At 53.0% G+C, this 22,466-nt stretch overlaps 2 protein-coding genes across 2 annotated transcripts; one reads left to right on the top strand and one right to left on the bottom strand.

Annotated features, from left to right (window-relative positions):
* Positions 1-1,859: 1,859 nt before the first annotated feature.
* On the bottom strand, positions 1,860-14,888 carry TMEM127 (transmembrane protein 127). The gene is made up of 4 exons (XM_061156022.1): positions 14,737-14,888; positions 13,996-14,313; positions 4,946-5,110; positions 1,860-4,283 (listed from the first exon to the last, which is right to left on the bottom strand). Exons 2-4 carry the CDS (start codon positions 14,237-14,239, stop codon positions 3,976-3,978), a joined length of 717 nt encoding a protein of 238 aa, XP_061012005.1. The 5' UTR covers positions 14,240-14,313; positions 14,737-14,888; the 3' UTR covers positions 1,860-3,975.
* Positions 14,889-15,057: 169 nt separating this feature from the next.
* CIAO1 (cytosolic iron-sulfur assembly component 1) lies at positions 15,058-21,172 on the top strand. The gene is made up of 7 exons (XM_061156021.1): positions 15,058-15,339; positions 16,108-16,256; positions 16,709-16,820; positions 16,938-17,026; positions 17,271-17,472; positions 18,542-18,629; positions 19,454-21,172. Exons 1-7 carry the CDS (start codon positions 15,201-15,203, stop codon positions 19,692-19,694), a joined length of 1,020 nt encoding a protein of 339 aa, XP_061012004.1. The 5' UTR covers positions 15,058-15,200; the 3' UTR covers positions 19,695-21,172.
* The last annotated feature ends 1,294 nt before the right edge of the window (positions 21,173-22,466 follow it).

Below are 22,466 nucleotides of genomic sequence, written 5' to 3'. Positions count from 1 at the left end.
GTCTGGAGGATCCCTGGAAGACTACAGTCTATGGGGTTGCAGAGAGTCGGACATGACTGAGTGACTAACACACACAGTCACCAGCCACCTAGTCACCCAGCCAAGTCACCTTTCCGTTATGGAACCAACACATTCCATTTAATTACGATGGTTCTGTGTTAAGAGTTCCATATCTCGCAACCATGTTCTGACAATAAGGTTGACATTCCAGACCCACACGGGCTGGGTCCATGGGTGTCTCAGAACACCAGCTCGCTGTTCCCTAAAAGCCCTGTCCCTCTCCACTGACCTCCTCATTCTCTCAGGAAAGCCTGCCCGTTCTTCAAGGACCGTGCGCAGTGTCTCTGTCTCTGTGAAGCTCTCCTGTTTCAAGGCTGAGCCTACAGTCTCAAGGGGCATCCTGTGCCCCTTGTCAGGTTTCTGCCTTCCGGAGCGCCTTGGTGGGGACAGAAGCTTGTGACCCATTTAGGGGCTGAGACACCTGTGGGCAAGATGCCGGCCGAAGAGACTCTCTAGTTAAGCAAACTGCTCTCCCACAAGACACAACAGCCTCTTCCTCTTGTCCCCAGGGCTCTCTCCCTGGCGCCCTTCCCCTCACACACACCGCCTTCTAGCTGTTGACGGGTCAGCAGGGACTGGGGCTCCTGCCTTCCAGGGTCCCGGGCTCCACATGCCCTCAGAGTCTTCCACTTGCCAGGCTGACCCTCCTTCAATCACCAGTCATTCAGATAAACCCTCTTTTCTCTTCACAAAATCCTTCCAGGGCTTTCCACCGCTGCTAGTCCCTGCAGTGGGCCCCCCCGCCTTCCTGACCTCTTCTCTCACCACACACACCCTGGCCGCAAACTGTCTCTCCTCCTGCTTTCCATCAGCAGGAACTCCCCCCACCCCACTGCCGACACCCTCTCAGGCGAAGCCCTGCCTCGTCCAGGATGTCCAGGACGCCTGAGGTAGGAACCCCTCTGGGCATGGCACGTTCCCAGCTGTCTGTTCGTCACTTCTCTCTTTCCACGGACGAGTCCACCTCCTAGACTAAGAATGTAAAATCTTTGATGAACGGCCTCTGAAGCTCATCACATTTCACTCATGGAGACTAAAACAGTGCTTTTTATGCAAAGCACCTTTCATTAAGTGTCTGAAATGAAATGAGAAGAAAAGAACACATTCCCAGCTCCTGAGAAAGACATGTGTACTCTTCCCAGTAATAATAATAATGCCAAGTTGGCTGCTCCTTCCAGGGAGCCCTGAGCTCTGTCACCATGATGCACACTGGGGCCCAGGTGCCAGCTGACACTGTGAATGGATAAAGGGAACAAGGGGAACCGTCAGGGATCATTCCCCATGGCTTCTAAAGAAAGTGCATCTTCTTCTGCAAGTCCTGGCCCTGAAGTCTGTGCATCCCCACACACGGGCTGGACTTCTGAAGCCAGGCTCTTCTGCAGCTCACGGGATATAGAGGGAAGAGCTCAGGGTCTGAAGTCAAGACCTGGGGGGAGGCATCCTTGGTTCCCAGCCTTGGAACCTCGGGGTGGAAGTTGTTAGGATTAGAGGACTGTTTAGGTGCAGATGCCTCACAAGGAGCAAGCAGGTCCAAGTTCCTCCTAACCTTTTAAAAATTATGGCACACTTCCTCAATTTCTGTTGTGTGTGTGTGCATGTGTGTGCATGTGGCCATGCCACAGAGGATCTTAGTTTCCTGACTAGGGATTGAACTTGTGCCACCTGCAGTGTAAGTGTGGAGTCCCAATCACTGGACCATCAGGTAATCCCTTCTTCAATTTCTCCTGCTTCTCCAACAGGCAGGGAACAAACCAAATTGGAGAAACTGGGACAGAAAAATGACAGGGAGCCATTGGCAATTACATTCTTATTTGTGGTTTCTGGTTTTTTTGTTTTGTTTTGCTTTTTAATTTTTTTTTTCTAGGAAAAAAAAAAAAAAGAACACAACCAGGGGAGTTTATATGACAACTATCAGTGTCAGGAGGGCAGGGGAAAAGAGAAAGAAAGGCTAGAGGCTTGGGGAGCTAATAAAAACTGGATTCTGAACCACATGGAACGGCTCACAGGGTCCTGGGTGTGGGTCCTCGTGAGATGACCGGTCACTTTGGCATGCGTGTTCGGTGCCCGGTCTCCTGGTCTGCCAGCTCAGACCCTCAGGGTCAAGAGAGCTGTCCATGCCCTGGAAATCTTCCAAGACAAACTCGCACAAGTTACAGCAAGACGAGACTGATTTGAGCTCCATGACTGTGCTCAGGTATCACACGTTCTTGCCTGAGAGAAGAGTCCGGAAGAGTGTGAGTCACCACGGGACGCTTTGGCATCACACTGAGCCCCAGGCGGCCGCTCACTCAGGCGCAGGCACGGCTTTCACCAGCCCCACGGACATCTGTCCAGACACCCTTGGGCAGTCTGCCCACGGAAGGACAGGGGACATGACAGTCCCTTCGAGTCACAGGTCGATGATGGTGTCCGTTCTCCAGTCTTACTCTGTCCATGGCCTGCGAAGGACACGAAGATCTGTCTGCTTTTCTGCTCAACCCTGGACAGATTCCCAAGAAGCATGGCCATTTGGATCTGCACCGAAGCTCTCAGATTTCTCCCACTTGATGCCCCAGGTCTCAGGGCAGAAAACTCAGCTGATCCAGGGCCACATGTGGCAAACAGGACAGCCAGAGATGGCCGGGCAAGAAAGAGCTGGTAGCGCACTGTGAGACCAGAGTACATTCAAGAAGGGGAGAGGGGTGTGCAGCAAGCCGCCGCCCCGAGTCACAGTCCAGGGGGCCCGTCGAGCCTGGAGGACACAGGAGGTCTGCCCAACTTGACCAGGCAGCTCCGACGCCTCACGCGGCGGGGGTCCCCTGGGCGTGGTTCCTATGTGGAGGGCGGCGGGCTTCCTGCCCTGCTGCCCCTGCTTCTACACGGAGGCCAGGTTATGTCTCAGCGCTGCAGTCCTGAGGAGCACCACGCTGGCCAGCCAGCCAGGCCACAGTCCTCAGCCCGCCGCCGGGCAATGATGCAGCTCTGGGTCCCATAGGGAGGCCCCAGGAGCCACGGTCACTGGGAGGGAGGGAGGGGGGGACGCAGGAGGGCTGCATTCTGCCGGGAGAGATTCGGGGAGCAACGGCCAGGGACTGGAAGGGACAGGGCCCCAAATGCTGCAGGGCCAAATGGGATGGGATCAATAGACAACGTTCTTGTCACTAGTTTAAAAAGAGAGTATTGGTGGTGTTGCTTGGCTGTTTTTCCCTTTTAAAAACCACTCACATTTTAAGAGGTGATGGGGCTGGGGAGATGCGGCCCTCTTCACAATGGTCCTTTCTGGGCCTCAGGAGACCCACTTTCCCCACCGGGCCTCGGGCTACCAGCCAGGGATGGGGCAGGGCGGGTACTTGCTCTGCTTCCTGGAGGCCACCCCTTCTTCCCGCAAAAACAGGACCCACGTGACGGGCAGTCCAAAGACTAAAGTGCAGAGAAATCCACAGGGCAGGCGGCCCTGTGCTGGGTTTTCCCAGAAGGGGCGGGAGAGGGGCTCGGTCCAGAGTTACCGCTGAGGGGACACATGGGGACAGCTATGAGGCGAGCCTGCGGGGCATGGTCCCCTTTCCCTTGGGTTCCAAGGATGCTTCTTCCATCAGGGACTGTCCACTGTCAACAGCACCCCAGGGAAAATCTCAGCCTCAGAGATCAGGCCCACAAAGGGGGAAACGTGTATGACTGTCCCTGGTTGGTAATGACTAGTGACCGTGGAAGGAGAGGCAGGTTCAAGAGGGAAAAGAGTGTGTTATCTAAAATCAGTGAACCCCAGGTTTCGAGGGCGGGGATCCAGGAGCAGCCCTAAAGGTAGAGTGTCTCCTGGGGAAGGTTGGTGGCGGTGGTCAGGATCCTGCCAGTGAGACCCGCTGGGGAGAGGAGCACCTCTGGGCGGGGCGGCGCTGTAGAGTGGGGAGGGCGCCCAGGACCGAAGCCCACGGGGCACTAGGGTGTGTAGGCCGGGGGCGGCTGGAACTGGTTGATGACTTCGTACTCTGCCGGGTAGGGCTCATTCTCCTCCATCTCCGAGAGCAGCTCCAGCGCTTGCTCCTCCTCCTCCGTGGGGTAGTGGCGCAGGAGGTTGGCCGCTGTGGCCAGGATGGAGGCCCCGCCAGCACCAGCCACCAGGTAGAAGCTAACAGCAAAGGTGACGTACACCTGGGACCCGTGGTACTTCTTATGTTGCTGCTGCTGGGCCAGGATGAGTTCGGAAGCCCAGTAAGAGAAGCCGATGACTGTGGCACACTGCAGGACTGGGGGGACAGAGGGAAAAGGGGTTAGCAGGCACCCCGCAGCCTGGATACTTGAGGCACCAGCTGCAGCCTTTCCACCCAAACCCCATTCTCAGAGAACCTGCCTGGCCCCACACCCTGTGACAGGGAGCTTTTGTGGCCAGGGCTGGGGACAGAGGCCTGACCCTGCCCAGGCCGGTGAGTTTCTCTCTGTCTGAAGAATTTGGAATTGGGCTACTAAGCCTGCCGGAGGTCAATGGATGCCTGAGAGGAATAGGTATCTGGAGTCAGTCCTAACCCAAGTCAAATCAACACAGCGGCCCCATCACGAGGGAAGAGAAGCCTGGTCTACAGGAATGGGGAGGAGAGGGAGTCTGAAACCATGCACTCGAGGGAGACACTGTTTCCTCTCTGGCTCCTTCTGGGCCCCATGAGCCCAACTGAGATTCAGATCCCGTTCTTGGAGAGCGACAACAGTTCTTAGAAATTCTAACATTTGCTCCGTCCAGCTCGGCCGAGTGGGTCTGCCCCACCGCCCCAGTGCTCTGTGAAAGGCCAGAGCTGGAACAAGCAGCGGGAACTGTGTCTGCGCGTGGAAAGCCCTTGGCCCCCGCCTGCAACTCCAGACAGGATGCCCCAGCCCCGTGGCAGTCGCTCACGCACTGGGAGCGGCCTGGGCTTACCCGTAAGGATGTGGGCGAAGGCATAGCGACGGGTGATCTTCAGGGCAGGATGCTTGGGCCCGAAGACATCCAGAAGGAACGCAGAGAGGCTGCACAGGATGCCCAGGAAGCAGAAGGCGGCAATGACCCGCAGGAGCAGGACTGTCTGGGGATTCATGCAGAAGTCTGCAGGGGAAGAACCAAATCCTCAGGGCTCCCAGGAACACCCTGGGGCAGGATGTCCCCACCTCGGAGTTCTCCCCACACCACAGTCCAGGGGAGCTAGGAGAGGACTAAAGGGTCTTGGCTCCTGCTCCCTGGGGTTCTGCAGAGAAGGGGGAGGAGCCTCTATTAGCAGACAGGACCCCTGGGTCACTGCTCCCATGAGCCTCGAGTCCTTCCTCCCTTCCCATCAGGACTAGTCCAAATGCAGCACTCCACTTCAGTGTACAGTGGACCCTTGAACAATACGAGGGTGCACTTACAGGTGGATTGTTTTTCAAGAGTACTATATGATCAGGGTTGGTTAAATCTGAGATGTGGAATCACAGATCCAGAGACCAACTATAAATTACACAAATCAAACACGATTTTCAACTGCTGGGAGAGTCAGCATCCCATTGTTGTTCAAAGAGTTAACTGTGTTTGCCACGCTCTTCTAATCATCTTTAAAGACCCTAAGAATTAATGTGACACATTAACCCATTCTGCTAAAGCGTGCTTCCAGCTGGCAGGAAAAGCCCCTTGACTTCTAAGCTGAGACAGACAAAGGGACAAGGGCCAGAGTCCCATTTGAGTCCATTCTCTACCAGTCACTCATTTGTCCCCTTTTTCATTCAAAAAGACACTGAAGGGGCTTCCCTGTCGGTCTAGCAGTTAAGGCTCTGTGCTTTCACTGCAGGGGGCATGGGTTTGATCCCTAGTTAGGGAACTAAGATCCCACATGCCAAACAGTGCGGCCAAAATAAGTAAATAAATAAAAAAGAAGCTGAAGCAGTTTAGAGAACCATATAATTACAAGAGAGAACTAAATACATGAGGAGAGCTGGTAGACTGGACCTCCTTATTTATTTTTGCTCCTCCCCAAATCCTACTAAAACAAAACAAAACAAAACAAAAAAATTTTTAAGACCTAGACCTGCACAAAGAGAGGAAGGGCCAAACAGAATTCTGAAAACTGGGACGTAAAGGGCCTCAGAGCTAGAAGGGACTTGACACAAGAGATAAGCTGAAGTATAAGCCAGAAATGGGAAAAGCTAAGAAGCAATCAGATTTATACCACAAAAGCATGGAAGGTTCAGAAGCTGACAGCACCAAATACCTTCTGAAATGAGGGCAAAGCCTTTGGGGGCTGCTCGCTCTAGCAAAAACGAGGGAAGGGACCAAGAAAAAGGAAGATGCTAAAACAGGAGGCCCAACATTCAAAGGGTAAGGCGTCCCCAGGGTCCTGGTGAGAGACCCCAGGTTGACAACTGCACACCGGACACCGAGCAACCTGCATGTCCTTCTGGGGCTTTAATATTGTTCTTGCTTTCTTTTAAAAAAAATTTTTATTCCATCCAGACTGCACTGTCAGTTCCCTTTGATATGTACGCAACCTGTCATAGTTCCAGAAACACAGACAGGATAAAGGCTGATCCAAAAAGAAACCATTTTAAGCTTTGATAAAAAGTAGAAAATGGGCCTTAACTTCCCCTATTCAGCCACCAGCAAGTTCTTCTTTTATTTAGATCACCAAAATGGATTTGGAAAATTGTGAAAAGGGCTGACGAGATTTACACTGTCCACTCCTTCCCTGAGTTTGGATCTCAGGCTGAGAGGCCGCGGGATGGTGGTTATCCCTCCCAGGTGCAGAGAAACAGCAGGGTGCTGGCTGAGCGCATGTGCCCAAGCTGCAGAGGTTCCGAGCTCTTGGTTTGGAGCAGGGCCTGGGGGTCTGAATCGCCACAAGCAGCGCAGGCGGCTTGAGCCTTCCACTCCAGGAAACACTGGACCCAGAGGAAGGTGAACTGACGAGGAAGAGTCCAAAAGCTGCGGAGGGCACCTGAGCTCAATCAAGCTGACTCAAATCACCAGATATTGACTAGCCTTATGGGGTCACCTGGACTGAGGCCTGGCCTCCCACACGGAAAAACCAGACCAGATACCCAGAGGCCCTGGGCCTTTGTGACAGCACACACTTCTGCCTTGGGTGCAAAATTCGCCAGGCAGATGTTGGCTGAGCCCACATGACTCATATGCCTTGATCTGGCTTCAGGTCACCTGCCAAGCTGCCCTCAGAGCTATCTGTCATTCTCCTGTCAGCTGACCATCTGTTTGGAGCCCACTCATCCAACCTGAGTGATCGCCTGCTGCCAGGAGGACTGCCTGTGCCTAAACTCTGCCAGCAACGAGGTCCAGCCTTCATTTAATCTGGCCCTGCGGGCCTGAAGGAGTCTAGAAGCCCACAGGGCCTCTCTAAAACAAAAGTTCCCAGAGATGGGCTGTTTCCTGGCTGCACTGTGAATGCTGCTAAAAGCTCTCTGTGACAGTTCTGGGGGTCCACGTGGCACATGGCAGGGACCTGCCAAGACGCAAGTTTTCTTCTAGTGCCTCCAAGAATAATTTGTGAGCGGCAGGGTGGAAAGGTTTGCATCACAGTCTGCTCTGCAGCAGGCTGGGTTCAGATTCCTCCCACATTACTCAACATGGCCAGGCCCTCTGAGCGATGCTTTAATTGTACTACTCAGTTTTAATTTAACAACTAGTTTTAAATGAAAAATGGAACACCCAGGGCTTCAGAGATCCCTTCTTAGGTGGCATGGTGACTACAGGATGTTCATTGTATTAGCATCCTTTACAACATACATCCACTGGACACACATCCAGGGGTCTTATGTTTCAGAATATCCTTATTTCAGCCACAAGGAAGACTTCCATAGATGTTCAGCTGCCCCTCCCAAGAGATAAACATCTTTTTTTTAATTTTAATTTTATTTTGGCCACACCACATGGCATGTGGGATCTTAGTTCCCCAACCAGGGATTGAATCTGAGCCTCCTCCAGTGGAAGTGCAGCATCTTAACCTCTGGACCCCCAGGGAAGCTCTGAGACAACCTTGTTGGCAGTTTCTTGTGTTTCCCTCCAGGTATGCCTGCCTGTGCACACAAGTGGGGCAAATGTTATCTTAGTTAAGCCTCACTCCACTCCAGGGGATTCATCATATGGTTCAGATGAGGAATCAGAGGCTCCAGGAGGTTAAGTGACTTCCTGCAGGTCACACACAGCACAGAGCTGGGCTCCGAACCAGTGTCAGGCTCCCTGGCACCGTGATGCTCACCATCACTGAGCACCAGAGTCAGCCGTTTCATATTTCCCCGATGGAGCTAATCGATCAGATCCTGAAGAGCTGGATCTGAGGGAGAAGTCAAAAAGGACCGCGGATGCTGGCAGAGCCGTCAGCACCAGTGGCCGCTGAGCTCACTACGGAAACAGCTGGAAGCATGGATTCTCTTCTAGGCCAAAAGGTTTGGGTCGTTGAATGATGAATGGAGGTCCTCCAGGGAATCATTGAGCCGAACCTGCTGGGTGTGATCTAAGCTTCAGCAACCGTCAGAGCTTGGCTCTTATCTTTTTTAATTAAAAAAATACATATACAGTGTGATTTTATTTGTTTATTTTTGGTTGCTCTGGGTCTTCCTTGCCGGGTGCGGGCTTTTCTCTGCTTGCAGTGAGCAGGGGCGACTCTAGTTGTGGTGCATGGGCTTTTTTCATTGCAGTGGCTTCTAGGGTTGCAGAGCACGGGCCTAAGGCCTTGGCCTTCAGCAGTTGCGGCTCCTGGGCTCTAGAGCACAGGCTCAGTAGTTGTGGCGCATGGCAGATGGGATCTTCCCGGATCAGGGATCGAACCCGTGTCTCCTGCATTGGCAGGTGGATTCTTTACCACTGGGCCATCAGGGAAGGCCAGAGTCTTGACTCTTAAAAGCAGAAGGCAGGGGACTTTCTTGGCAGCCCAGTGGCTAACACTTCGAGCTCCCAACACAGGGGGCCTGGGTTCAATTCCTGGTCAGGGAACTAGATCCCACATGCCGTGATTTAAAGATTCGCCTGCTGCAACTAAGACCTGGTGCTGCCAAATAAAGAAATATTAGGAAAAAAAAAAAAAAAAAAGCAGAAGGCATGTGAACTGGCCCCCAGTCTCAGCCCCACCACAGGTTATGCATCACCTCGGGCAAGCTGTCCTTGACATCTGCCCGCTCACCTGTCAGTGGAAGCAATGACACCTGCCCCATCTGCACAAGGGCTCTTGGGGGCAGCCAGACCCCAAAGTGCCAGGAAGGAGTAGCCTCACTCCCTCTGTGCTGGGTGGCCCCAACAGTGTCTTCCTTGGCATGCCTTTCCTCCCAACACTGAGAACTGCCCTGTCCATGCACATCAGCCAGTGGGGGCTAGAGGATCAGCACCCCGGGGGTGATGATGTGGTCCAGAGAAGGGGCTTTGCACCCACAGTTCAAACAGGTTTTGTTTTCACCTGACTGCCTTATGCCTTTCTCCACTCCAAAGCTCTAAGCAAACCTTCTGGGTCCGGGGAGGGGGAGCCAAATGGGAACTTCCCTTGGAGTGATGCTGACAGATATCCCAGAACCCTGCCCCACATCCCCGGTGGGCTCTCATCAGAGGGTCTGAGAGCACACAGCAGAGACAGGCAGCACTACCCAGCCCTGCTTAGAACCCTGCTCAGGCTCTCCTGGGGTCGGGATCTCAATGTCCCTCTCTCTCCTCCCCTGCCAGACATCGGTGTGGCAGGGAGGGCAATGAATATCTGCTCTGTTGAGAGGGCTGCCTAAGAGAAGCCCATCCTCAAATGCTATGTGTGTGTCATTTTACTTGTGAAGAGAAATGGCACGCGGAGCAGAACCCTGAGTTTAAATTCCACCAGCGCCGCATCCATCACGCTCTGGTCAGACCCTGTGCTCCAGTTGCACGGTGGCCTGTTTACTTTGGTGACCACTGCTTGCCTGTCCCCTCCAGTCACCGGGAAGGCGGCAGCTGCTGTGTAATAGGATCCCACAGACCTGACTCTGCCCAAGGTCATTGGTGAGTCACTGGGCTGGATTTGTTTGGAAGGCCCCCGCTCTTCCTGTCTACCTGCCCATGGCTCTCATCCCCTCCTGGCCCAGAGAGGCAGCAGGCAGGAAGCTTCTAGTGGCTTCTCGCCAGTTCCCTTCTGTTCCTTCTCCTATTGCCCCCTCACTGGAGTCCTTGAGTCAGTCCTTCCAGCATTCATTCACCCATTTTATACAGCTGCACCCCTCTCTTGACTTTTTAGCTTCCAGACAAGGCTTCTGACACAAGACTCCAAGAGGACCCTCCAGTGCCCGGCTGGGTCGTCCCACAAATCCCAAGGGTCCTGGCCCAGCTGCCTCCAAGGACATCCTCCTACAGGATCCAGAAATGCCAGGTGCATTGGTCACTACCCCTCAGACATGCCAGCCCTTCCCAGAAGGCCCTTGACCTTCCCATGACTTGCTGTCAATTGTGATTCCCCCAACTTCACATCCTAAACTCCCTCATTCTCCAGAGATGCTTCCTGAGCCTGTGGGCCCCGCTGCCCCCTTGCTGGGCGCACTTGAGGGGCAGAGAGGGCTTGAGGCTCAGAAGGAATGGTTATCTGGGCTCCCCTGCTGGGGGCCACCAGAGGTCTGGACACATCTCTGGCCCCCTGGCCCAGGTTGAAGAGCTGTGTGAGAAACGGGCAGCCTGGGGGAGTAAAGGAATTCCCAACAGGATCTTTTGAGCCATGGCATTTGTAAAAGCCTTCAGGGCTCTGGGAATGAGAGGATGATGGGCTTTGACTCAGCCCAGCAACGAGAGGGCAAGAGGAATAAAAAACAGTTTTGCCTTGGCTTGTGAGAAAAACTCAACCAGAATGGGGAAGTAAGAGGTCCAGGACAGCTCTGATGGAGGAAAAAGTCTAGTGTGCCCTAAGGCTCAGTGGTAAGGGTGTAAGAGAGCAGCCTGGGCCTAAGGCCTGCGAGTGTTTGTGTGTGTCTGATGGGGGTGATGACAGTTACCTACCAAATAAAGACGTTGTTTAGGGGACACTACAGCCAGGCATGAAGGGTGCTTAGTGCAATGCCCGCTACTCAGGCAGGGGGCCAAGACACGGGAAGGCATCATGCCAAAGCCTGGTGACCCGCTCCACTCCCCATCACCTGCAGAGAGCTGGCAGGGTCTGCTCTCCCTCTGGAAGCACCTACAAGCACCAGGCCTGTACCCCACAGCTCTGCCCTCTCCTGAGATGGGGAATAGCCAGGCCTCCACACTAGGATATCTGCTAGACCCAGAGGCTCGGCACAACCCTACACAGCAGCAAATGACTGAAGGCCCAGCGGGCACCCAAAAGCCAACTGGTACAGAGAAGAAGGGGGCTTCCCTGGTGGACCAGAAGGTAAAGAATCCACCTGCAATGCAGGAGACCCGGGTTCGATCCCTGGGTTGGGACGATCTCCTGGAGAAGGAAATGGCAACCCACTCCAGTATTCTTGCCCAGAGAGTCCCATGGACAGAGAAGCCTGGCGGGTTACAGTCCATGGGGTCACAGAGAGTCGGACATGAGTGAGCAACTAAGCACGCACAAAGAAGAGAAGCAATCAGGGACCTTCAGATTCTTTACCACCTTCTGTGATAGCTCACGAGGTAGCACTGTCAACGCCTTTATTAAAGGACACCAAGCGTTCCCAGCTTGCAATGGCCAAGGAGACCAAGGAAAACCAAGCTGAAACCATTCATGGGTTAAGATCCCTAAACACATGAACAGGCAGGCATCATGTAAAGGTGAAGGCGCCCTGCTTTATAAAAGACAAAATCCAGCTTGGATAATTTCTCAGAAAAGGTAGATATGTGTGTGAACAAAGGAGAACAGAACCAAGAATTTATTTTTGATGTGCCTTTGACAAGGATGTATGCCAGCGTGAGATAAACCATTGTGAGGTCGTTCCTTATGACAGCTGAAGTAAAGCAAACATAAACGAGACAGCATCACTTTATACTGGTGTCAAAAGTGAGGTGCACTCAACTCTGCTGTTCCCAGCTGTGTGCCCCTGCAGGGATCATTTCACTTCTCTGAGACACAGTTTCCTGGACCTTTGGAATGAAGACATGGAATCAGATGGGCCCCTCCCTCCATAGCAGGAATTTTACAAGCCTTCCTAGGAACAATCTGAAATAGACAGGCATCGTGAATTCCCTTTCAGATTGGGGGCTTTCCAGGAAGCTAGAGGTAAAGAATCCGCCTGCCAATGGAGAAGATGCAGGAGATTCGGGTTCTATCCCTGGGTTGGGAAGATTCTCTAGAGAAGGAAATGGCAACCCACTCCGGTATTCTTGCCTGGAGAATCCCCATGAACAGAGAAGCCTGGCAGGCTACAGTCCATGGGGTTGTAAAGAGTAGGACACAACGGAGCATGCACATACACTCCCGGTTTTGATATGACACCAAACACTTGAAATATTGACCACCAAGGGGCTCAACTGCCAAGGTCTGGACGAAGCAATGGAAAGTGGCAGCTGTGCCTCAAAGAAGGCAAGTTCTGGGGAACGTGCTAACAGAAAAGTCACCCTGACTCAACTCAAGCTTGATGGGCTTTTGGCCACAGAGAAAGCTACATAGCACGTGGTCTCCATCCTGTGGGTAAGTGTTAGCGTTAGTGGCTATGCTGTGTCTGACTCTCTGTAACCGCAGAAGCCTGTGAGGCTCCTCTGTCCATGGGATTTCCCAGACAGGAATACTGGAGTGGGCTGCCATTTCCTTCTCCAGGGGATCTTCCCGACCCAGGAATCAAACCTGGGTCTCCTGTATTGCAGGTGGATTCTTTACCATCTGAGCCACCAGCGAGGCCCATAGGTATTAGTGAGCCAACACAGTGAAAGCAATCATCACGGTGATATCTGGAAACAAACCAGAAGCCCCCATCCTGTTCTCTACAAAATCGTCTGAAAGCTTTGAAAACTCAAAGAGAAATGCAAACCAGCAAGAGAACACTCAGAGAAGGACAACATGAGGCCACAAGGACAGGGCTTTTCAGCCTCGACCTGCACAAGTAGTATATGATCCCAGGCACTCAAAGAGAACTTGACCTTTTCACCAAACCCCAGGTAGTTTGAATCCTCAGACAATGCTGAAGATACCTAACAGGAAGGGGAATCTGAGACATGGGGCAACACACATCTGGAATGAATTACAGCCAGGAGTGGCACATGGAGAAAACCTTCAGGAATGGTTCAAAAGGCCTTGGGGGTAATGAACTCTGCTGTTAATAAGGGCTGTTTGCAATCCACCGACCATTTTCCCTGTAAAATCCAGGCAGTGCAATACTGCCCCCACACCACATAGCCTGTACCTTCATTGCCAGAGACGAAGGCTGGGAAGGATGGGCTACAGGCCCCCTCTGCATCCAGTAAAGATGATGGTCTGGTTCCTCTTTCTTCTGCTTCCCTGGCCAGGAAGCACCATACTGAATAAAGCAACCTTACCTCATTCCGTCACACCTGTGAGGGTTCCAGGAGCCAAATTCCTATTGTTTTACTGAGGGTGGCGATGGAACTGACTTTTGATTATTGAAAATACCATAGACTCCCTTTTTCTCTTAACAATCCAAAGACTGCAGAACTCACAAACATCTTTTAAAATCTAGCCATATTTTAAAGTTCCTTTTTCTCAAGCTGAACCCCCCCCCCCCGGCCCCCAAAAAAGTCTTCCTGTATCTCCGACCCCTTAGAAGGAGACAAGTAATTGTGATGCCTAGCACCCTTATCTTTTCGCTGATATACAGCGCCCTTCCCCCAGCAGAAGCCAAAAATAGCAGTCCAGATTACCATGGCGTTGAGGAGTGGGTGCTTGGCTGAATAACATCAGAATTAATGAGGGGCCGGACCCCAAACAGAGCCACCTGGTGGGTAAGAACATCAGGCAGCAATGGGCTGTTTCCTTCAACCAGGTGCCTACCCCAGGCTATCTCAGCTCCAGTCCGCACCCTGCAGAGGAGGCCCGGGCGCCCAGAAAGAAGAGGGCTGGCGCGCAGCGCCCTCACCTTTCAGCAGGTCCGGGTGCACGTAGCCTAGGACGTCGGAGACCCCCAGCTCTTGGCGGGAACAGGTGCCACCGTGGATGTGCAGCCAGGCAGGCTCGGCGAGCGCGGTGCAGAGCGCGGTGATGGACAGGGCACCCGGCAGGGCCGAGGCCAGACTACGCTCCGGCTGCTTGGGCAGAGCGCTGCCTCCCGGGTTTCTCCGCCGGCGCCCGCCGGGCAGCCCTGCGCCTCCGGGGGCGTACATGTCCGGGGCCGCCCGCCGTCGCTCTGCTATCGCTGCTGGTCGCCGCCGACCTCCGCGGGGCGCACAGAGCCTGCCTGTCCGGGGGGAGGAGAGCAACATACGGGGTTCGTAGCAGGTGAGGCTGGAGGAAGGCGGTCAGGGCCGACCCAAGGGGGTGGGGGTGGGACCGAGGGCCGAGCAGAGACAGGAGAGCAGCAGAGCTTCGGGGGGCGGGGACGGGGTCCCCGGAGTGGAGATGCGGAGGTGAGGGACGATGACCCGGAGAGGGCTGGGGGCCCGCTGGACCTTGGCAGAATACAGTAGGGAGAGGGGCTGGGGCGGAGGTATCCGTTGCTGGTGGAAGAAAGAGCTGGACTCGGGGTCCTGGCCAGAGGGTGTCCAGGGGCGGAGGGCCAAGCTGGGCCGCAGGGATCAGGGACCCAGGATCTGGGAACTGCGCTCTGCGGTGCGATCTATGCCCAGATAGGACCCACCCCTCAGCGACTCCTGATCCTCACCAGTCAGCAGGCTTCAGTGGCGGGATGGCGTCGCTCCGTCCCGGTCACAAGCTCCTCAGTTACCCCGACCCGAACGATTTCAGGGCCCAAACCCGCAACGCCCGGACAGACCCCGGCCCGATCCACTTCCGGCTTCCTCCACCTCTGACCCCGCCTCCTCCGGCTCCCCGCCCCGTTCTCGGCGCGCGACACAGGCCGGGCGCGCCGCCGGCTCCCTGCGCAAGGCCTGACGGGACTGGTAGTTCCAGGCCGTGCCGCGATGCTTTTCGTTGGAGGTGGGACCGGGGTTGGGGGAGTGGGGTGGGGAAAGGACGACTACAACTCCCAGAAGGCAGCGCGGCCGAAGCTGCGGGCGCTTCATTTCCAGAGTAGACCCTGGATTCGGGCGCGAGGGGGTTTCCTCTGTGGGAACCGCAGTTGGCGCGGCTGGCTCTGCTCATTTTTGTCTCCTGCGCCGGGCAGCCATGAAGGACTCGCTGGTGCTGCTTAGCCGTATCCTGGCGCACCCGGACTCCCGCTGCTGGTTCCTGGCCTGGAACCCCGCGGGAACCTTGCTGGCCTCGTGCGGCGGCGACCGCAGCGTCCGCATCTGGGGCAGGGAGGGTAAGCCCCGATCCGGCTGCACGACTCGTGCCGCCAAGCGGTCTCCTTGCGCTTGCTGTGGGTGCCAATCTCGGGGAGTACGCAGCCTGCGGGTCAGGCAGACCCTGGACGAGGGTCGCGGGGCCGAGGGAGAGGATGGAGGGGTTACCTTCGAGTTGAACCTTAGCCACTTTGAGAACGGGTTTTCCGGTGAAGGAATCAGCAGCCACCAGAAGCTAAAATGTCAATAGAGAGAATGAAACTGTTAGGGAAATTGTGATAGTTGCTGAGGCAGGAAAATGAGAAGAGAAGGAAGAAAGGCTTCAAAGTAATTCTCAGCAGTTGAAGAAATTTAGATTTTATCCCAAGGGCATTTATCAGGTGGCGACTGCCAATGCAAGAGAGGCCAGTTGGATCCCTGGGTCAGGAAGATCCCCTGGAGGCCGGAATGGCTACCCACTCCAGTAGTCTTGCCTGGAAAATTCCATGGACAGAGGAGCCTGGCAGGCCATATGGTCCATGGGGTCGCAAAGAGTCAGAGGTGACTGAAGTGACTTAGGGCGGGCACACACACACACGTAGGTGATTCCTCAGATTTGTTTCAGAAGGATGCCTCCAGCTTTCTGTAACTTTAGCTGGAGTCAGTTAAAGCCTGTTGTTAATACACTCACTGAGCTTCGACCCCCAGCTTGGCTCTGACGCTGGACCCGGTTACCCAATGGCATGGCTAGTGCTTCCGCACCTTCTTGTGCACCCAGCTCCAGAGCCTGTCCTGTCCTCTGCTTTTAGGTGACAGCTGGAACTGCAAATCTGTCCTTTGTGAAGGCCACCAGCGCACCGTGAGGAAGGTGGCCTGGTCTCCGTGCGGAAATTACCTGGCCTCAGCCAGCTTTGATGCCACCACTTGCATTTGGAAGAAGAACGAGGATGACTTTGAGGCAAGTACATGGGACCAGGATTGTTGCCTGTTTGATCCCCAGGGCTGGTTTAGGAACTTTTTTTTTTCCTCTAGTATTTTATTTTTGGCTGTGCTGAGTCTCTGCTGCTTTGCGTGGGCTTTCTCCAGTTGTGGAAGTGGGGGCTCCTCTTTGTTGCGGTGCATGGACTTCTCCGTGTGGTGGCTTCTCTTGTTTTGGAGTAGGGGCTGTAGAGCTCTTGGGCTTCACTAGTTATGGTAGACGGACTTAGTTGCTCCAGGGCATGTGGAGTCTTCCGGGGGACCAGTGTTGGAACCTGAGTGCGTTGCGTTGGCCGGCTGATTCTCAGCCGCTGGCCCACCAGGGAGGCTCCTGGTCTAGGAACCTGAGCCGGCCCGGGTTAGGGGGACTGCGCTTGCGAGGACCACGGGGGTCTCGGCTGGCACTGAGTCTTGTCCCCCTTCACTGTGCAGTGTGTCACTACTCTGGAGGGCCATGAAAACGAGGTCAAGTCAGTGGCCTGGGCTCCATCTGGCAACCTCCTTGCCACCTGCAGCCGAGACAAGAGTGTGTGGGTCTGGGAAGGTGAGTCCAGGTCCCTCCAGGTACACTTGAGAGCCTGCCACCGAATCTCTCCCCCCACCCCCCACCCTTGTGTCCCTGACAGTCAGCTTGTGTGCCCCCTTCTCTTCTCTCCCACAGTTGATGAAGAGGACGAGTATGAATGTGTCAGCGTCCTCAACTCCCACACACAGGATGTCAAGCATGTGGTTTGGCACCCGAGCCAGGAGGTAAGAGCCAGGTATCTTGGTGGGAAGGAATTGTGATGTGGAGGCTTGTACCCAGCTGCCTTCTGCTCTTCAGCCTCAACCTGGCTTTCCCAGGAATCTCTCTCTGTGACCAGAAGACATCAGTGAGTGCCTTTATAAAAGCACATCCCTGGGACTGTCCTGTCCTGGGAGGGAGAAGTCTTGGAGCCGCAGACACTCCCGGGCCCTACACACACATACTGTGTTGTCCTTGGCCTTCCTACAGCTGCTGGCCTCCGCCAGCTACGACGACACAGTGAAGCTCTACCGAGAGGAAGAGGATGACTGGGTGTGCTGCGCCACCCTCGAAGGCCACGAGTCCACCGTGTGGAGCTTGGCCTTTGACCCCAGTGGCCAGCGCCTGGCGTCTTGCAGTGATGACCGCACCGTGCGCGTCTGGCGCCAGTATCTCCCAGGCAATGAGCAAGGTGAGGGCCCACCTGGGAGGGGCTGAGACACATGGATGAGTCACAGAAAACTGGGCCCTTCAATAGATGTGCCATGGGAGGGCTCCAGGGAGGGTGCTGGAAGAGTCCTGGGAGGCTCTGGGGAAGGGGGGCCATTTCATCCAGACCGAATGTGTAGCATTTTAACATAAGAAGAGACTGCTGTGATGTCCGGTGGTTAAGACTCCATGCTTCCAAGGCAGGGGGCACTGGTTTGATCCCTGGTCAGGGAACTAAGCTCCCACATGTTGCCAGACATAGCCACAAAAGAAAACAAGGAAATTCTAGATGCAAAGAGGACCACATGAGCAAAGGCATTGAAAGTAAAGACGGCCTAGATTTACACCAGGAACAGGGATCTGCATGGGGTAGATGGAGCATAGGGCATAAGGAGTTTGGAGAGAAATAAGGTAGGTTGGGCTGGGTAGCTGATGTTGTTTAGTCACTAAGTCGTGTCCGACTCTTTGCAACCCCATGAACTGTAGCATGCGAGACTTCCCTGTCCTTCACCATCTCCCAGAGCTTGCTGAAACTCACGTCCATTGAGTTGGTGATGCCATCCAACCGTCTCATCTTCTGTTGCTCACTTCTCCTTCTGCCCTCAGTCTTTCCCAGCATCAGGGTCTTTTCCAGCGAGTCAGTTCTTCACATCAGGTGGCCAAAGTATTGGAGCTTCACCTTCAGCATCAGTCTTTCCAATGAGCATTCAGGGTTGATTTCCTTTAGGATGGACTGATTAGATCTCCTTGCTGTCCAAAGGACTCTCAAGAGTCTTATCCAAAAAAGCAGGATAACTTGTCAGACATAGTCTGTAGCAAAAGGGATTTTGAGGAGCAGGACATCTCCTTCTCAGAATCCTGCTGGGAAAATGCCAGTCCGGCTGTGGTGTCTAAGGCAGATCAGGGCAGATGGGGACAGAGGAGTGAGCATGAGGCCTCAGATGGTGTGGATGGGGGAGGGCAAGCTAGGGTCTCCTGCGGTGGGGCAGGTTCTCCCCTGAAGTGCCCAGGGCATGGATACGCCCAAGGCTCAAGAGAAATCTGTCACACAGGGGTGGCATGCAGCGGCTCTGAGGCCAGCTGGAAGTGTGTCTGCACCTTGTCAGGCTTCCACTCCAGGACCATTTATGACGTCGCTTGGTAAGAGCTCCACTCCTCCCCTCCACCCTGCCCAACCATTCTAGAGATCCTCGAGAAGTCAGGGCGCTCTTTCACCTTTGGGAATACGTGGGGATATAGAGCAGCCACCCTTGTGTCCTCAGATCAGGCTAGACTGTCTCCATGCTGGTTTAGCACTGGCTGGCCCCGGGTTGACAGGAGCAGGGGACAGACTTAGACCCAGGCTGAGGGTAGCTCCATACCATCCACAGCATCAAACCACCCAGAGATATGTATTCTTGAAACTGTGGCATCATGGCTGGGGTTTTATGGTTTGGTAACACAGCTTCTACCCTTAGGGAGTCTAGGAAAGCCATACCATTCACATAGAGTTGGTCAGAGGGCAGTTCTGGCCCTGAGAATCTGTCCTCAGGAAATAACCCTAAATAACTGAAAAACTTGATGGGCATCTAAGTTTTATTTATATTAGCATACATTTGGAAATAGCAAAAATGGACTCAAGTAAAAGTATGGTAAAATTAAGTGACCTGTTTTATCAGTTTAAAAAAAACAATCAGGAACACTTCATGTCAGGGCAACTGCTTGTGCCAAGTGAGAAAAGTACAATTGAGAGTTATATGTAGTTTTTTAGGTTAATTATATTGAAATAAACCTAGATGGCAGCACTTGAAGCTTGGGGTGATGTTTGCAGCTACATGTTTGTTAGAGAGCCTCCAGGATAAGAGACTTGTAGCTGAGTCCTCAAGTTTGGAACTAGAACCAGCTCCTCACACCTGGCTTGCAAGGTTGGGAGGGAGGAGCCACTTGCATGCTCACTGACACACCTGTTCCCCCCCACCCCCCAGGTGTCAGCTGATAGGGGCCCTGGCTACTGCCTGTGGGGATGATGCCATCCGAGTATTTGAGGAGGATCCCGGCTCAGACCCGCAGCAGCCCACCTTCTCCCTGACAGCCCACGTGCCTCAGGCCCACTCCCAGGATGTCAACTGCGTGGCCTGGAACCCCAAGGAGCGGGGGCTTCTGGCCTCCTGCAGTGACGACGGAGAGTTGGCCTTCTGGAAGTATCAGCCGTCTGAAGGCATCTGAGCCACTTTGGCTTTGGACAGAATCGTGCTTCCCCAGAAAATGTCCTCAGACTTCCCCAGCCCCTGAGAGGACCAAGAGGAGCATTCTTGACCTTCCTTTATTTGGCCCTCCTGCAGTCAGACTTGGGGAGAGGTGCAGGGCCACAGGACCACTCACCCTTCCCCCTCCTTTGACACGGAGCCCCTGGTAAAGAGCTGCAGAACATCTGTGCATTGTACTTAAGCCAGATTTTGCTTTAGGGCAGTGTTCAATTTGAGAGCAGAGGTTTAAGTATACTATTTATAATAATCATATTTTTATGTAGGAGGGATGTAGCTCAGCCCTCTCTGAGACTATAAGCTTTATACAAATAATCCGAGTCTCAAGTCCTATTTTATGTTATAGGGGCATTCACAAATTTAAAAGAATTTCTTGGTGAGTCCTTCTTTGAAGTAGGTCCTGTCTTCCCATTTTCTGGGTAAATCCTTGCATTTAAGACAGGCAGTCAGTACTGAAATTAATTCCTTAATGTAGGTTTGTTAGAATAAGAGACCCCTTTGCTTTTTCTTAGAAAAGCTTACAACCTCCTGTGCTAGGGGCTGTGATGACAGCGGGGAGTGCTGAGAAGTACGTGGGGAGAATGTGAACCCTAGCAGGGAGTTACTGTTGGCCACAGGTCATACATTCTTAGTCGGGGTGGAAACTGCGTATTGGGTGAGGGGCAAAAAAATCCTAAAGGGACAACATGTGCCCTCTAAAGGACCACAGTACATAAATATACTGTGATCTCTTAGATTTCCACAGTGGAGGTGAGTGGTGGAAAGAAGCCCCTTGCAAAGAGGTGGAGAAACACTGGCAAAGGCAGGAAGCGCTGGGTCTCAGGTTGTCCTCGGACAGGCACAGCCAAGGGGGTTTTGACTTGAGGACCCTCCTCAAGGCCATGGCCTTCAGTTCAGTTCTGTACCGCAGAAATCATGACCTTAGATTTTGAAGACAGCTGGGGCAGTACCTAGAGCCGTGATTCTCAAGATGTGCCTGCCAGTCATTGGAAATCCCTAGAGTGCTTCAGGGCCGGTAGAGGTCAGCACCTCCGAAACAAGGGAGTGGCACCGGATACTGCAATTGGGTCTCCATGCTTTGCCCTCAGTGGAAATACTGCCTGCCAACTCCACTGAGAAATATCCTCAATAGAATCAATACAAATAAGTTGTATTAGAGCTCCACCCTTGGGCATACTGAATTCTGTCGGAAGCAGGCATGCAGCAGTCCTGCTGCACCCGGAGACGAGGCTGTCCTGAGGGAAAGGAGTTGTGCATGCATGCTCCATCAGCTGTGCCCATGGCATAACCGGTTCTACTTGGAAGAAGTAGCAAACCATAGTGTTTAGACTTGGCTATTTGGGAGACATTTTCTGGGAAATGAATGGAATGAGCCTGTCACTTCAAGGGAAACTGATCGTGTTGCCGATGATAAAACAAGCTTTCCAGCAAAAATTCAAATTTGTGAAAACTCGTATTGACATCATGAGCTTGACATCATCTCAATGCTTTAGGCTTTTCTGAGGGGATTGGTGGTGATAAATCACACATGTGATTTATGATGAAGTGTATTAACATTTGAAAGATTTGCATAATTTAGTGAATGATCGTTTTCCAAATAACTAAGGCATGTTACAAAGACACTCATGGGCAAGACTCATTAAGAGTATAAGTGAGACAAGTGGGTTTTAATGCAAGAGTGTTGCTCTTGATAAGTATGCTCATTGATAAGGTTTCATATCCACATTGCCTTTAAGAAACTACCACCTGTGTAGTGACATAGTATAGCCTCTATTACCTGAGAAGCCTATTTAGAAACTTCTAACTTCCTATCTGTGTGAAGTCAGCTTTACATCAACTCACACAACAGGTTTTGGAAACAGCTGTGAGAATCCAACTGTCTTATTAAGCTGGACATGAAAGAGATTTACAAAAATGTAAAATGCTGTTCTTCTCCCTGAATTTGTTTTGGAAGTTGTTCTTCATAAAATGTTAATTAAGTTACTGTTATTTTAGAATGCATTTACTCTAGTAAATAAACATTAGTGGCTATAACCCAAATAATAAAAGCTGTTTGTGGAGTTCTTAATTTTTTTGTAGCGTAGGGGGGTCCTAAGACTAAAAAATTGCCAACCTAGGGAAATTACCCATTAGAATCATCTTCCAGTTTTATGCACATTTATTCCTAAAAAGGGGCTTCTCAGGTGGCTCAGTGGTAAAGAATACACCTGCCAATGCAGGAAATGTGGGTTTGATCCCTGGGTTGGGGGAGGAAATGGCTACCCACTCCAGTGTTCTTGCCTGGAGAATTTCATGGGCAGAGGAGCCTGAAGAGCTACATGTAGTCCATGGGATTGCAAGGAGTCAGACACAACTTAACACACACACAATATTCCCAGAAAACAACAGTAGGCGAGAATCTGAGAAGAAAATTTATAGATGTGAATCTTACAACTGCTGTAAGTACCCAGCTGGCGTGGCCTCCTTATGGGAGGGGACACTGCAGATCTCGAGAAAGCGCTAGCCTGCTGGTTTCCACCAAAGTTCAGTGCTCGCTCTGCGGCGACGCCGACACAGAGGGCCCATGGGCACAGTCCCAACCGAGGACAGGGCACCAACACTGCCCTCTGCTGGCTCAGCGGGTGCAGCCTGACTGAAGAACAGCCTCGGCCGCTAGAGCTAGCACTCACTGTATGCAAGCTCACGGCTGAAAAACGACCCTTCGACTGGGCAAAGCAAACTTTTAATTTGGAAT

Source organism: Dama dama, chromosome 11 (genome assembly GCF_033118175.1).
Source record: "Dama dama isolate Ldn47 chromosome 11, ASM3311817v1, whole genome shotgun sequence".
In the NCBI taxonomy this organism is placed as follows: Eukaryota; Metazoa; Chordata; class Mammalia; order Artiodactyla; family Cervidae; genus Dama; species Dama dama.
The sequence above is the reverse complement of the archived record's forward strand: the minus strand, read 5'-3'. Positions and strand labels throughout refer to the sequence as shown.

Excerpts from the sequence above, each read along its gene's own strand:
- TMEM127 (XM_061156022.1), bottom strand. The coding sequence starts at position 14,239 with ATGTACGCCCCCGGAGGCGCAGGGCTGCCCGGCGGGCGCCGGCGGAGA. Across the intron at positions 5,111-13,995 it reads GCACCCGGACCTGCTGAAAG|ACTTCTGCATGAATCCCCAG; the intron begins GTGAGGGCGCTG and ends CTTCCCCTGCAG. Across the intron at positions 4,284-4,945 it reads CTTCGCCCACATCCTTACGG|TCCTGCAGTGTGCCACAGTC; the intron begins GTAAGCCCAGGC and ends CTGTCCCCCCAG.
- CIAO1 (XM_061156021.1), top strand. The coding sequence starts at position 15,201 with ATGAAGGACTCGCTGGTGCTGCTTAGCCGTATCCTGGCGCACCCGGAC. Across the intron at positions 15,340-16,107 it reads CCGCATCTGGGGCAGGGAGG|GTGACAGCTGGAACTGCAAA; the intron begins GTAAGCCCCGAT and ends CTCTGCTTTTAG. Across the intron at positions 17,473-18,541 it reads TCTCCCAGGCAATGAGCAAG|GGGTGGCATGCAGCGGCTCT; the intron begins GTGAGGGCCCAC and ends TCTGTCACACAG.